Here is a 13,839-nt window from a genome sequence, read left to right on the forward strand (position 1 = left end):
CTTCTGTTTCTCAACTTTTTGTCTCCCTTCCCCTACCCCCCAGTGAGCCAGTGTCCTTTATCTTCAACTTTCCAATCCTCCCTACTTCCCCCAGTCTCTATTTCCCTTTCTCAGCAGTAGAACATGGATGCTCAGCAAGTAAGCCAAGGAGGTTTAAACTTCACAAGCATGCCAGCTGCTTCTGCTTCAGTCCTGCCACTACCTCTTTGTAGCTCTTGTGCTGGCTTTTAGAAGCTAGTGATATACATAGAGGCAGCAACAGCAGCACTATGGGGAACAGAGAGTAAGAAAGTACCCACAGGCATTTTCACAGTGCATGGCAACTGCCTATGTTCTACTCTGTTTACCTGTTGCCAGTTTCAGGTTTTTGGTCATCAGTGGCAACTGTGTTTTTTTTTTTTAGTGCCCTGTACCACACCATATGTAACAGCAGAAAGGTGAGCAGACCAAAACAAAACAAAGTAGTCGAAAAATAATCCAAAAATAAATATTTTATTATCAATAACACTGGAGGGGTTAAATAACTTTCATGATTTGGCCAAGTTTCACCGTTCCTCAATCCACGACAGAGGGAGAGAGACATACCATTGGCCCCTGACACAGCCCAGGAAGGGAGAAACTTGACCAAGTCAAAGTTTTTTTTTTTTTTTTTTTTTTTTTTTTTAACTCCTCCAGTGTTTTTCCTAATAAAATATTTTTGGACTACGGTTTGTTTTGGTCTACTCACCCTTCTGCTGGTCTGGATCTTGCAGGCTAATTGCCTGACTGTTTCCTGATACTGTATGTAACTACATCAACCATTTGCTGAGAACTTTATCTACACAGTCAAACTGAAGACCCTAGTTAAATTCCCTGAGCAAGTCACTTAAGCTCCCTGTGCTCAGAATTAGAAACATTTCAACACCCCTGTCTCCAACAGCTTAATCGCATTTATTATCTAGCACACGGGTAGTACTACACAATAATTAATATATAAAAGCACATTTTTTAACTGCTGCTGTGCAATTACAGCAGTTGTGCTCATAAGATAAACTTTTGGGTTTATGTTCAAAAGTAATAAGTTAATATTTTGAAGGACAGTCTTACTGAGTACTTTGGTTTTCTGTAGTTCAGCTTTCAGGTTTCTGAAACTGTCTGATGTACCAATGACATTTTCAAGCTCTCTACTGCCCTCTAAAGTCTGAAAAAGAAGTACAAATGCCATGTTAATTAAATTCTTGAAAGCCCTAAATTTATTTGAAGGGGGGGAGGGGAGGAAAGTTATCAAGGTTCTGTGAAAGGCAGTTTTACTGACCTTAAATTCCTGCGGGATTCAGCAACTTGCGGTATCTGTCCCACAGGTTGTTGAATCCTGTTTTAAAAGAATAACGCTGCGTGCATTATTCCAGTAGTCCGGGAGCACTGGGCCGCAAAGCTGCAGCCCGATGATCCTGGGCCGGCACAGCAGGGCCCCCTCCCCCTGCTTACACGTCTGCTGCTCAAGCCCTGCCCACTCCCAGCCCCAAGCCTCCCCATCCCCCTCCCTTCATTTCCCAGATAGCCCCCCGACACCCTCAAACAACTACCTTTTCACTACTGGTGGTCCAGGGGGGTCTTTCTTGCAGAAGCAATGCCCACTCGCTAGTGCCCAATCCAGCATCAGCCAAAACACTGCATGAGACTACAGCTGGAGTTATTTTACCATGATTTTTTGGCCCTAATGTGACTTGTGGTGTTATCACCACAAGTTGCGCTAGGGCATTTGCACAGTAATGAGATGCAAAACATGCATTGGCATGCTTTTCAGCTCATTACTATGTAACTTGCAGCGACTTAAATATCGCTCTTGTAAATTAAGTGAAACAGCATTAGGCCCTTTAAGACATGTTAAAGGGCAAATGACGTGACTTAAAGCCCTAACTCAACTTGATAACTTCCCTCCTTAATTAAGCATAACCTTTTTGAAGAAATTAACCTAATGTAGTATACAGGAATACCTGGATACAGGCAATAACAATTACAGCAGTAAACTGAAGACACTTACTTGTAGAAAGTATTCTCCGAGGACAGCAGACATTACATTCTCACAACTGGGTAACCGGAGCTTATAACAAGTTTACAAAGCTTTGTAGAGTGCAAGACACGCTCCACCGCGTATGTGCAGGTACCCTTTCCACCCGCTGTAAAGGCGCGGCTACTGCTGTTAAATACTACAGCATAAAAAAGAAAAATTAGGAGGCAACGCCTAGGGGAGGCGGGAGGGTTTGTGAGAATATAAGGCCTGCTCTCCTCAGAGAATACCTGCTACAGGTAAGTATGTTCGCTTTCTCCAAGGACAAGCAGGACATTAATTCTCACAACTGAGGTATCCCTAGCATCCAGGCTCACCCAAAACAACAAACATTTGTCAATTGGGCCTCACAAGGTGAGGACATACCTCATATTAACCTGAAACTATATATAAACTGAGTGAGAGTGCAGCCTGGAACAGAATAAAACAGGATTCTAGAACCCAAACAGATTCTGCAACATTGTCTGCCCAAACCGTTTATCGCGTCGGGTATCCTACTCTAGACAGTAATGAGATGTGAATGTGTGGACTGAAGACCACGTCGCAGCCTTGCAAATTTCTTCAATGGAAGCCGACCACAAGTGGCTACAATGCAGCCACAGTTCTGACATTGTGAGCCTTGACATGACCCTCTAGGGACAGCCCAGTCTGGGTGTAAGTGAAAGAAATGCAATCTGCCAACCAAATAGAGATTGTGCATTTCTCAATGGCGACCCCATCCTGTTGGGATCAAAAGAAACAAAAAGCTATGCGGACTGTCTGCAGGGCTTTGTCCACTCCACGTAATAGGTCAATGCTTGCTTACAGTCCAAGGAGTGCAAGGTGCTCTTGCCAGGATGGGCATGAGGTCAGGGATTGAATGTTGGCAAGACAATCAACTGGTTCAGATGGAACTCCGACACCACCTTAGGTAGGAACTTAGGGTGGTGCGGAGGACTACTCTGTTATGATGAAACATAGTATAAGGTACTTCCACTCCATGAGCTAAAGTAACAGCCACTAAGAAAATGACCTTCCAGGTCAAGTAATTCAGATGGCAGGAATTCAGTGGCTCAAAAGTAGCTTTCATCAGCTGGGTGAGAACGATATTGAGGTCCCAAGACACAGGAGGAGGTTTGACAGGGGGATTTGACAAAAGCAAACCTCTCACGAACCAAACAACTAGAGCAGGCATGTCCAACCTTGTTCTATCGGGGACCACATTTTATAGTATTCGGAGGGCCAAATCATGCACCATCATATTTTGCCACGTTTCGTGAAATAGTGGTAAAATATAAAGGTACATTCTCTCCTCCTCAGCCTTCATCCAGTCTCTCTCTTTCATGTACCCCACCCCCACCAAGTATTCACTAAGTCTCTTTCCCCTTACCTGGCTTCAGTTGCAAAAGAAGCAGCAGGATTCCTGCTTTCCCATCGTAACACAGCTCTCTGCAAGCTTGAGCCATGTGGTACTGGAAATTTGGGTTGCTCTCACGGTTTGAAGACTAGCGAGACTTGAAACCGCAAGATCAATCCAAACTTACAGAGATTCAAGTAATGGTGAGGAAGCAGGAATCCCACTGTAAGCACTACAACAATTTCCAAGCTTCTGAGGGCCATAAAAAAAGCACTTTGAGGGGCATATTTTGGTCCACGGGCCATAGGTTGGACAAGCCTGAACTAGAGTCTGTCCAAAGATGGCCTTACTCTCTCCACGTTGATGGTAAGAACTAATTGCACTGAGGTGAACCTTTACAGAGTTGGTTTTAAGACCAGACTCGGAGAGGTCTAGAAGATATTCAAGCAGGGCTGTGTAGGGCAGGACATAGGATCTAGGGCCTTACCATCACATCAGACTGCAAACCTCCTCCATTTGAAAGAATAACATCTTTTAGTGGAATCTTTCCTGGAAGCCAGCAAGACCTGGGAGACACCCTCTGACAGACCTAAGGAAGCAAATTCTAGGCTTTCAACATTCAGGCTGTGAGGGCCAGTGACTGGAAACCAGATCTGCCGTAGCCAGTAAGGTGCGATCAAGATCATGGTCCTGTGGTCTTCCTTAGTTTCAGCAAAGTCTTCCTCACAAGAGGTATTGGAGGATATGCATACAGAAGGCCGCCCCCCCACCAATGCTGGAGGAAGGTATCCGACACTAGTCTGTCATGAGCCTGAAATCTGTAACAGTACTGAGGGACTTTGTGATTCAGATAAGTGGCAAAGAGATCCACCGAGAGGGTGCCCCACACTCGGAAGATCTCACGGGCCTCGCCCATGCTGAGAGACCATTCATGTGGTTGCATAATCCTCTCAGCCTGTCGGCCAGACTGTTGTTTTTGCCAGCAATATAAGTGGCTCGAAAGAACATGCTGTGCTGGCGAGCTCAGCGCCACATCTGGACAGCCTCCTGACACAGAGGGCGTGATCTGGTGCCCCACTGCTTGTTGGTATAATACATTGCAACCTAGTTATCTGTTTTAATGAGCACAATTTGGTGAGACAGTCGATCTCTGAAAGCCCTTAGTGCGTTCCAGATTGCCCAAGTGCCAGAAGGTTGATCTGAAGGCCTGTTGCTGGGCAGAGTGAAGATGGGACTTGGGGTAGATTAGAACAAACCCCTGTAGCTCTACAACCCAAATAGTCCTTTGTATGGACTCTCAAGCACCGTCCTCTGACGTGCTCTTTACCAGCCAATCGTCGCGGTAAGGGAACAGATGCCAGCCTGCGTAGCGACACTGCGACTACTGCTAGGCATTTGGTAAAGACCCTGAGTGCTGACGCGAGGCCAAAAGGAAACACACGGTACCAGAAGTGGTATGTTCCCAGCCCAAAGCGACGATACTTCTGGTGAGCAGGAAGTATTGAGATGTGTGTATGTGTCCTTTAAGTACAGACAACATAGCCAATTGTTTTCTTGAATCATTGGGAGAAGGGTGCCCAGGGAAACCATCCTGAACATTTCTTTGACCAGCAATTTGTTCAGATCCCTTAGGTCTAGGATGGGTTGCATCCCCGTCGTCTTTTGCACAAGGAAGTACCTGGAACAAAATCCCAGCCCTTCTTTCCCTGGTGGAACAGGCTCAACCACATGGGCCTTCAGAAGGGCGGAGAGTTCCTCTGCAAGTACCTGCTCATGCTGAGAGCTGAAGTAATGAGCTCTCGGTGGGCAATTTGGAGGTTTTCAAAACCAATTAAGGGTGTATCAGAGGTGGACAATTTGAAGAACCCACCCATCTGAGGTTATAAGGGGCCACCTTTCGTAGAAAAACTTCAGCCTCCCCCGACCAGCAGGTCATTCAGGATGGACACTGACAGCAGCTTTGCTCTGTTGCAGGCACTCAAAAGCTCATCACTTGCTTTGACTGGGAAACAGCAGGGGCCTTAGGCACACTCTGTTGACAAGAGCGAGCACACTGGGGTTGAGCCTGAGCAGGCTGGTGAGAAGAGATGGTGTACCTACATCTCTGGGAGTAGTAGACACCCCTTCCCCCGACATGCCAAAAGACCTTCTAGATAAGGAATCTGATGCAGAAGGCGCCTGGCGGGAGAGAGAAGAGATGGTATCAGTGTGTTTCTTGATTTGGTCAGCGACCTCCTCAACCTTCTTTCCAAAAAAGGTTATCCCCCACCCCCCGGCAGGGGGTATCTGCCAAACTCTGCTGAATCGACTGTTCCAAGTCAGAAGCATGCAGCCATGACAGTCTGCACATTGCTATACTGCGAGCAGAGATCCTGGATGCCAAGTCAAAGGTGTCGTAAGCACCCCTGGCCAAGTACTTAAGATATGCCTTCTACTGCTTGGCCAACAGGCGTACTGATTCGGCCTGCTCCAGTGGGAGAGAGTCTGCCAAGTCTAACAGCTTGTGCTCAGAGTCCAGCAAGTACATGCTTATAAAGAGCTGGTATAAGAGCTGGTATAAGCTTGGGAAACAAGCATTGAGGCTTGGAACATCTTCCTCCCAAGAGTCCAAGGTCCTAGCTTCTCTGCCTGCGGGCATCAAGGCATAGTCTCTAGAACTCCTGGCACTTTTGAGAGCGGACTCCATCATCATGGAATTGTGAGGCAACTGGGGCCTATCAAAACTAGGTGTGCTGTGGATCTGATACATTGTGGCGATATTCTTGGACAGGACAGGACCGACAGAGGGGACGCCTAGTTCCTATCAAGGACTTCCTTGAGTACCTCATGAAGAGGGACGGTCACAGCCTCCCCTAAAAGGAGACTCACTGTCCAGGACCTCGAGCATCTTAGCCCTGGGCTCATCCTCCACTTCCAAATGAAATGGAATAGCCTCAGCCATGTCCTTTACAAAAGAGAGGAACGAAAGGCTCTCCGGAGAAGACTTTCTCCTTTCAAGTAGAGGGGAGGGTTCAGAGGAGATGCCATAGGACATATCCGCCAAAACGTACACTGGATCCTCCTGACTCCAATACTTTGCTAATCAACTGCTGCTGAGTAGTTCAGTCTGTTTGTGTGGTAAAGGCAGCAGGAAGGTAAAATTATGTATCATACCTGATAATTTTCTTTCCATTAATCATAGCTGATCAATCCATAGACTGGTGGGTTGTGTCCATCTACCAGCAGGTGGAGATAGAGAGCAAACTTTTGCCTCCCTATATGTGGTCATGTGCTGCCGGAAACTACTCAGTATGTCGATATCAAAGCTCCATCCGCAGGACTCAGCACTTAGAGAATTACACCCACAAAGGGACACTCTGCCCAGCTCACCACCGCCGAAACAGGGGAGGGGAATTAACCCAGCTCATCCCCACACAAGTGGGGGAGGGGAATCCGTCCAGCTCATCCCCGCGGAGCGGGGGAGGGACACCACCCCGCCGATGCGGGGGGATCTGGCTTATCCTGCAACCGCAACCGCGGGAGGAGCTGACTGACCCTAACACCGCTGAAGCGGGAGGGTACAAAGCTGCCCTACAGCTGCACGAAGCGGGAGGGAGTGCCGGCAGAATTTATGTCTCAATCCAGCCCCGTAAAACGGAGGGGAGAGGAATGCAGCAGCTCACTGTAACACAAACTCGTCTCAACTCTTGAGGAATCCAATTGAAAAAACTTGAACACGAAGTCTTCCTGAACAGGAACTGAAGACTAAACTTGAATCTGAAATGCAACCAGAATATAAACAGTACAGATATCTGGGAGGGGCTATGGATTGATCAGCTATGATTAATGGAAAGAAAATGATCAGGTATGATACATAATTTTACCTTCCATATCATCAAGCTGATCAATCCATAGACTGGTGGGATGTACCGAAGCAGTACTCACCCAGGGCGGGACATTGAAATCCCTGACCGCAACACTGAAGCTCCAAACCGGGCCTCCGCCCGAGCAGCCACAGTCAAGCGGTAATGCCTGGAGAAGGTATGGGCCGATGCCCAAGTTGCCGCCTTGCATACCTCTTCCAAGGAGACGGACCCGGCCTCTGCCATTGAGGCCGCCAGAGCTCTAGTGGAGTGAGCCTTCAGCTGGATAGGCGGCACCTTCCCCGCGGCCACATAAGCCGCTGCAATGGCTTCCTTGACCCATCTTGCCACTGTAGGCTTAGAAGCCTGCAGACCCTTACGAGGACCTGTAAACAGGACAAACAGATGATCCGACTTCCGGAAATCATTGGTCACTTCCAAGTATCTGATGATGACTCGTCTCACATCCAGAAATTTGAGAGCAGAGTATTCCTCTGGGTAGTCCTCCCTACGAAAGGAAGGGAGACAGAGCTGCTGATTCACATGGAAGCGAGAAACAATCTTGGGCAGGAAGGAAGGCACTGTGCGAATAGTCACTCCTGGCTCAGTGAACTGCAGAAAAGGCTCTCGACATGAGAGTGCCTGGAGCTCGGAAACCCTTCTGGCTGAAGTGATAGCCACCAAAAAGACTGCTTTCAACGTCAGGTCTTTCAGAGATGCCCTAGACAAGGGTTCAAAAGGCGGCTTCTGCAAGGCTCTTAGCACCAGGTTGAGATTCCACGCAGGCACCACTGAGTGCAGAGGAGGGCGCAGGTGATTAACTCCCTTGAGAAAGCGCACCACATCTGGCTGCGAAGCCAGGGAAGCACCCTTCAGGCGGCCCCTGAAGCAAGCCAGAGCCGCTACCTGGACTTTAAGGGAACTGAGCGACAGTCCTTTCTCCAGACCTTCTTGCAGGAACGCCAACACTGAAGAAATTGGAGCAGTGAAGGGAGAAAGTGAGCCTGCTTCACACCACGCTGCAAAGGTACGCCAAACCCTGGCGTAAGCAGTAGAAGTAGAGCGCTTCCTCGCTCTCAGCATAGTGGCGATGACCTTGTCTGAGAAGCCCTTCTTTCTCAGACGCTGCCGCTCAATAGCCAGGCCGTAAGACCAAAGGGGGAGGGATCCTCCATCACCACGGGACCCTGATGTAACAGGCCCTGCTCTACTGGCAGCCGCAGAGGAACGTCGACTGAGAGCCTGATCAGGTCTGCATACCAGGGACGTCTGGGCCAGTCCGGACCCACCAGGATTATCCGGCCCGGATGCTTTGCCACCCGGTCTAGCACCCTGCCCAACATGGGCCAGGGCGGGAACACATAGAGAAGCTCTTGTGTCGGCCACTGTTGGAGAAGAGCATCTACTCCCAGGGATCGAGGGTCCCGTCCTCTGCTGAAAAAGCGCGGCACTTGGCAATTGGCCGATGACGCCATCAGATCTAGGCTCGGCTGGCCCCAGCGCTTCGTGATGTCCAAGAACGCCTGAGCAGATAGCTGCCACTCTCCGGGCTCCAAGGTATGGCGACTGAGAAAGTCCGCCTTGACATTCATGACTCCGGCAATGTGAGCCGCTGACAGCTGTTCCAGGTTTGCTTCCGCCCACTGGCATAGATTCATGGCCTCCTTGGCTAGAGGGGCGCTCTTGGTACCTCCCTGGCGGTTGACATAGGCCACAGCCGTGGCATTGTCCGACAGGACCCGTACTGGCTTCAACGCCAGTACCGGGATGAACTCCAAAAGCGCCAACCGAATGGCTCTGAGTTCCAGGAGGTTGATAGACCACTTTGCCTCTGCAGGAGACCAGAGCCCCTGCGCTGTCCTTCCCAAGCAGTGGGTTCCCCAGCCCGTCAAAGAGGCGTCCGTCGTGACGACAATCCACTCCGGGGTCACGAGAGGCATCCCTGCAGACAACTTGTCTATCTGCAACCACCAGCTCAGCGCCTTGCGCACTGCTGGGTCCAAGGGAAGGCGCACAGCATAATCCTCCGACACCGGAGTCCAGCTCTGCAGCAGAGAGTGTTGTAGTGGTCTCATATGAGCCCTGGCCCAGGGCACTACTTCCATCGTGGCCGTCATAGAGCCCAACAGCTGCACATAGTCCCATGCCCGAAGCGGAGAGGCTACTAGGAACTGGTCCACCTGAGCCTGAAGTTTGACAATCCGATTGTCTGGCAGGAACACTCTGCCCACTTGGGTGTCGAATCGAATTCCCAGATACTCCAGGGACTGAGTCGGGCGCAGCAGGCTTTTCTCCCAGTTGATGATCCATCCCAGGGAGCTCAAAAGAGCAACCACCCGGTCCACAGCCTTGCCACACTCTGCATAAGAGGGGGCTCGGATCAACCAGTCGTCCAGATAAGGATGGACTTGTACTCCTTCCTTTCTCAGGAAGGCCGCGATGACCACCATTACTTTGGAGAAGGTCCGCGGAGCAGTAGCCAACCCGAACGGGAGGGCTCTGAACTGGAAGTGTCGGCCCAGTACGCAGGAAGCGTTGATGAGGAGGCCAGATGGGAATATGCAGGTACGCTTCCTTGATGTCCAAGGATGCTAGGTACTCCCCTGCCTTCACTGCCGCTATAACAGAGCGGAGAGTCTCCATGCGAAAGTGCCGAACTTTCAAGGCCCGATTGACCCCTTTGAGGTCGAGGATAGGCCATACAGAACCTCCTTTCTTTGGCACCACAAAGTAAATGGAGTAACGTCCCTTGCCAAGCTGATTTTCTGGCACCGGAACGACCGCCCCCAGGCGGATCAGATTTTCCAAGGTCTGCTGCACTGCCACAGCTTTGACCGGAGACTTGCAGGGAGAGAGTACAAACCCGTCTCTTAAGGGTCGGCAGAACTCTAGCTTGTAGCCGTCTCTGATGACTTCCAGCACCCAAGTGTCTGAAGTTACTCTGGTCCACTCGCCCAGAAACGAGGACAGGCATCCTCCAATCTGCACTGGGCCATGGACCAAGACCCCGTCATTGGGTACGAGACCCTGGGGGAGGACCGGAGGGCGTACCTCCGGGACGGCGGTCTCTGCGAAAGGAATGCTGCTTGGGGGAGAAGTTCCTCTTGAAGGAAGAGGAAGCAGAGGAGCCCGACTTGCCCGGGTGGTACCGACGGACCTCTTGAAACCGTCCTCTGGAGTTACCGGGGCGAGCACTGGCCGAGCCCTGGCCTCTGGTAACCTCTTGCCCTTAGACGTGCCGAGATCGGTCACAATTTTGTCCAGCTCGACCCCAAAGAGCAGCTTGCCTTTAAAAGGCAACTTAGCCAGGCGGGACTTAGAGGCGTGGTCCGCAGACCAATGCTTCAGCCATAGCCACCGCCGCGCAGAGACTGTCTGAGCCATACCTTTAGCTGAGGCTCTCAAGACATCATACAGTAAGTCTGCCAAATAAGCCAAGCCCGATTCCAGGGCCGGCCAATCAGCCCTCAAGGAAGGATCCGAGGGGGAAGCCCGCTGTACAATCGTCAGGCACGCCCTGGCCACATAGGAGCCGCAAACTGAGGCCTGCAAACTTAAAGCAGCCGCCTCGAAGGACGACCTTAAGGCCGCCTCCAATCTTCTATCTTGGGCGTCCTTTAGGGCCGTGCCACCTTCCACCGGCAACGCCGTTTTCTTAGTCACCGCAGTGATTAAAGAATCCACGGTAGGCCAAATAAAGGCCTCACGTTCACTTTCAGGCAAAGGATAGAGGCGGGACATAGCCCTAGCCACTTTGAGGCTCGCTTCCGGGACATCCCATTGAGCCGAAATTAAGGTGTGCATGGCATCATGCACATGGAAGGTTCTAGGCGGGCGCTTTGTCCCCAGCATAATGGCGGAGCCAACAGGGGCTGAGGGAGAGACGTCCTCCGGAGAGGAAATCTTCAAAATGCCCATGGCCTGCATTAACAGGTTGGGCAAATCCTCTGAGCGAAAGATCCGCGCTGCAGAGGGGTCATCCGCTCCATCCGAGCGGGAATCCGTCTCCTCCAAGGAATCCCCAAAGGACCGTTGGGAGAACTCAGATACGCTGCCCTCATCTACATCCAAGGAGACAAAGTCCTCTAAGGCCTGGGAATCCACCCGAGGGCGTTTATTTCCGGAGGCCTCAATCCCTTTATCGGACAAGGGAGCAGGGGCAGCGTTTTGCATAAGAAAAGCCTGATGCAGCAGCAAAACAAACTCGGGGGAGAAACCCCCTAGACTGTGCACTTCAGCAGCCTGGGCCACAGCCCTAGACGCACCCTCAACCGGCGCTCGCAAGAGCGGGGGAGAAACATGCTGCGCATCCAAGATGGCGTCCGGCGCGACACTCCGAGAAGGAGCCGCGCGGGAAGAACGGCGCTTAATTTTAGCCGCCTTTTTGCCGTCGCCCAAATCAAGGGCGGCCAAGGCATTAACGTCTCCCAGCTCAAGGGCGGTCCAAGAAGAAGCCGTCCGAGCAGAGTGGCCGGCCAAGATGGCGGAGGCGAGCAGCGGGGGATGGGCGTTTATGGCGGGAAAAACCGCCGCGCCAGAGGAAGAACCGGGACACTGACCGGCCTCCGAACTGACCCCCAAGAAGGGCGAATCAGACTTTAAGACCCCCGCATCCCCGCTAGGAGCGTACATGCGGTCCGGGGAGCAATTCTTCGCGCCCTCGCCCTCCGACGTCATAGGCCACGTGGAGATCGATCGGGGAACCCCCTGCCCGCTATAAAAAGGTAAAAATTACCTGCTTCTTGCTCCGAGCTGTAACGACCTGGTGTCCCAGTGAGTAGCTGCAATAAACGTTTAAATAAACGTCGAAAATAAACGTCTTTAAAGGACGTCAAAAATTTTTTTTTTTTTTTTTTTCAAACGGAGCCAGCGGGAGGGGGGAGAAAAGGAGGGACCTGGCGCCACCAGGTTTGCACTTGCTCAAGAAGAACCCTCAACCCCAGGCACTCAACAAAACCTAAAAATTAGGCTTGGAGGCCTAGCCAGAGCTGCTGCTGTGTGTGACCACCACCTGCTGAGATAGAGAACATACTGAGGAGTTTCCGGCAGCACATGACCACATATAGGGAGGCAAAAGCTTTGCTCTCTATCTCCACCTGCTGGTAGATGGACACAACCCACCAGTCTATGGATTGATCAGCTTGATGATATGGAACAGCAGATTAACAAAGCAATGAGTCTGTCAGCAGAGTTAAATTGGGACTATAGACTGCAAGCAGGTGGTGCTGATCTGGCTGGGGGTGGGGAAGGAGGGATAATGTCCATTATGCAGAATACCCTTAGTCCTGAACATTCTAAATACTGAACACTGCAAAGAGAGAGAAGGAAAAGTAGTTTAATTTATCAGTTATATTACATATGGTGTAGTTCACCTCAAAACTGATTTTGAAAATCTAAAGTATCCTGAAGGTTTGGATAGTTTCAGATTCCCCTTCTTTTTGGGGTTGTAGGAGTCAGTTACACTACACTATGTTAATGGAACGCAAATGGGTAGGTGTCTCTTTTTTTGTAAATCTGGGATCCTTATATTTCCTTCCTCACTGTTAAGGCTTGAAGTCTCATTCTGAATACTTTATGACTTTGAGTGATATCAGGAGATAGGTGTTCCTCGGTCCAGTGGAGATATCCCCCCCCCCCTTGGGAGGGGGGTTGATTAAAGAGATGGGGTGGGCTAATGTTGGTTATTTGAGGGCTCTTGCTAAAGTGGGAAGGACTATATGACAAGATCTTTCTCAATTGTTCCTGAAAGAAGCCTTCAGGTTCCATTTTGTGTTTTTCAATTTCCGGATTCTTTGTTTGGTTGTATTATATTCTTCAAAACCTCAATAAACAAACATTTAAATAAAAAACTAAAAAAGCCATCTACAATTTACTGCTACTGAATCTCTGAAAAAATCTTAACTTATCAACATATGATACTTTAAAAATAAGACAAACATTTGGTGTAGTATATGCAGTGTGGATTATGCATATAATATGGACAAGTATACAAACAAGATAGTCAAACTTATTTTAGTAATCATTAAACAAAATCTCAAGAAGCATCAGAGTTTTTAGATAGACAGACAGATATAGATAAATAGCTTTAGAATTCAATTTTATTCTCTTGTGGTCCGATTAGGAATGAAGAAAAATAGCTTCCTGGAATGAAAAAAATGAATAGATATTCCCCTGTTGATAAGTACAGGGAGCAAGCAGGATATGCGGTCTGACAATCTTTGAAGTTAAACAGAGCTGTAGAATTGGAATGCCCTTCTGGACAGCTTAGGTGACCCTCTGCTGTGTTTGCTAGCTCAGTGGCAGTAGGAACAGAACAGCTTTGGCAGTAGCTCATCACAAAACAACTTCCCATTTTCCAATATCTGATGAAAACGCTGCAAGTTGTGATTTACATTCAATAATGTTTTCACCCATTCTGTCCCTATGGAGGATTCTCTGTGTGTGACTGGAGCACCTGCAGAAATGAGGTTTGCTCCTGTAAGCTATTTTAAGTACTATCTTTTGGAGCAGAAGATCAGATGTTTAAAAGCTATACCGAGATCAAATACTGATCTGCCAAACTCTTCTCCTCTATGTGATAGATTTGTTTTTATTCATGATCTCTCATATTA

At 49.5% G+C, this 13,839-nt stretch overlaps 1 protein-coding gene across 5 annotated transcripts in view; it reads right to left on the bottom strand.

The window, feature by feature from the left end:
• ITGB3BP (integrin subunit beta 3 binding protein) overlaps positions 1-13,839 on the bottom strand; it is a 103,972-nt gene that overhangs the window by 26,629 nt on the left and 63,504 nt on the right. For all 5 annotated transcript variants that reach the window (XM_030207014.1, XM_030207012.1, XM_030207013.1 and 2 more), the window contains exon 6: positions 1,087-1,180. In XM_030207014.1, the coding sequence (XP_030062874.1) occupies positions 1,087-1,180 (94 nt within the window). The remainder of the gene's footprint in view (positions 1-1,086; positions 1,181-13,839) is intronic.

The sequence above is a fragment of the Microcaecilia unicolor genome, chromosome 6 (assembly GCF_901765095.1).
Source record: "Microcaecilia unicolor chromosome 6, aMicUni1.1, whole genome shotgun sequence".
Lineage (NCBI taxonomy): Eukaryota > Metazoa > Chordata > Amphibia > Gymnophiona > Siphonopidae > Microcaecilia > Microcaecilia unicolor.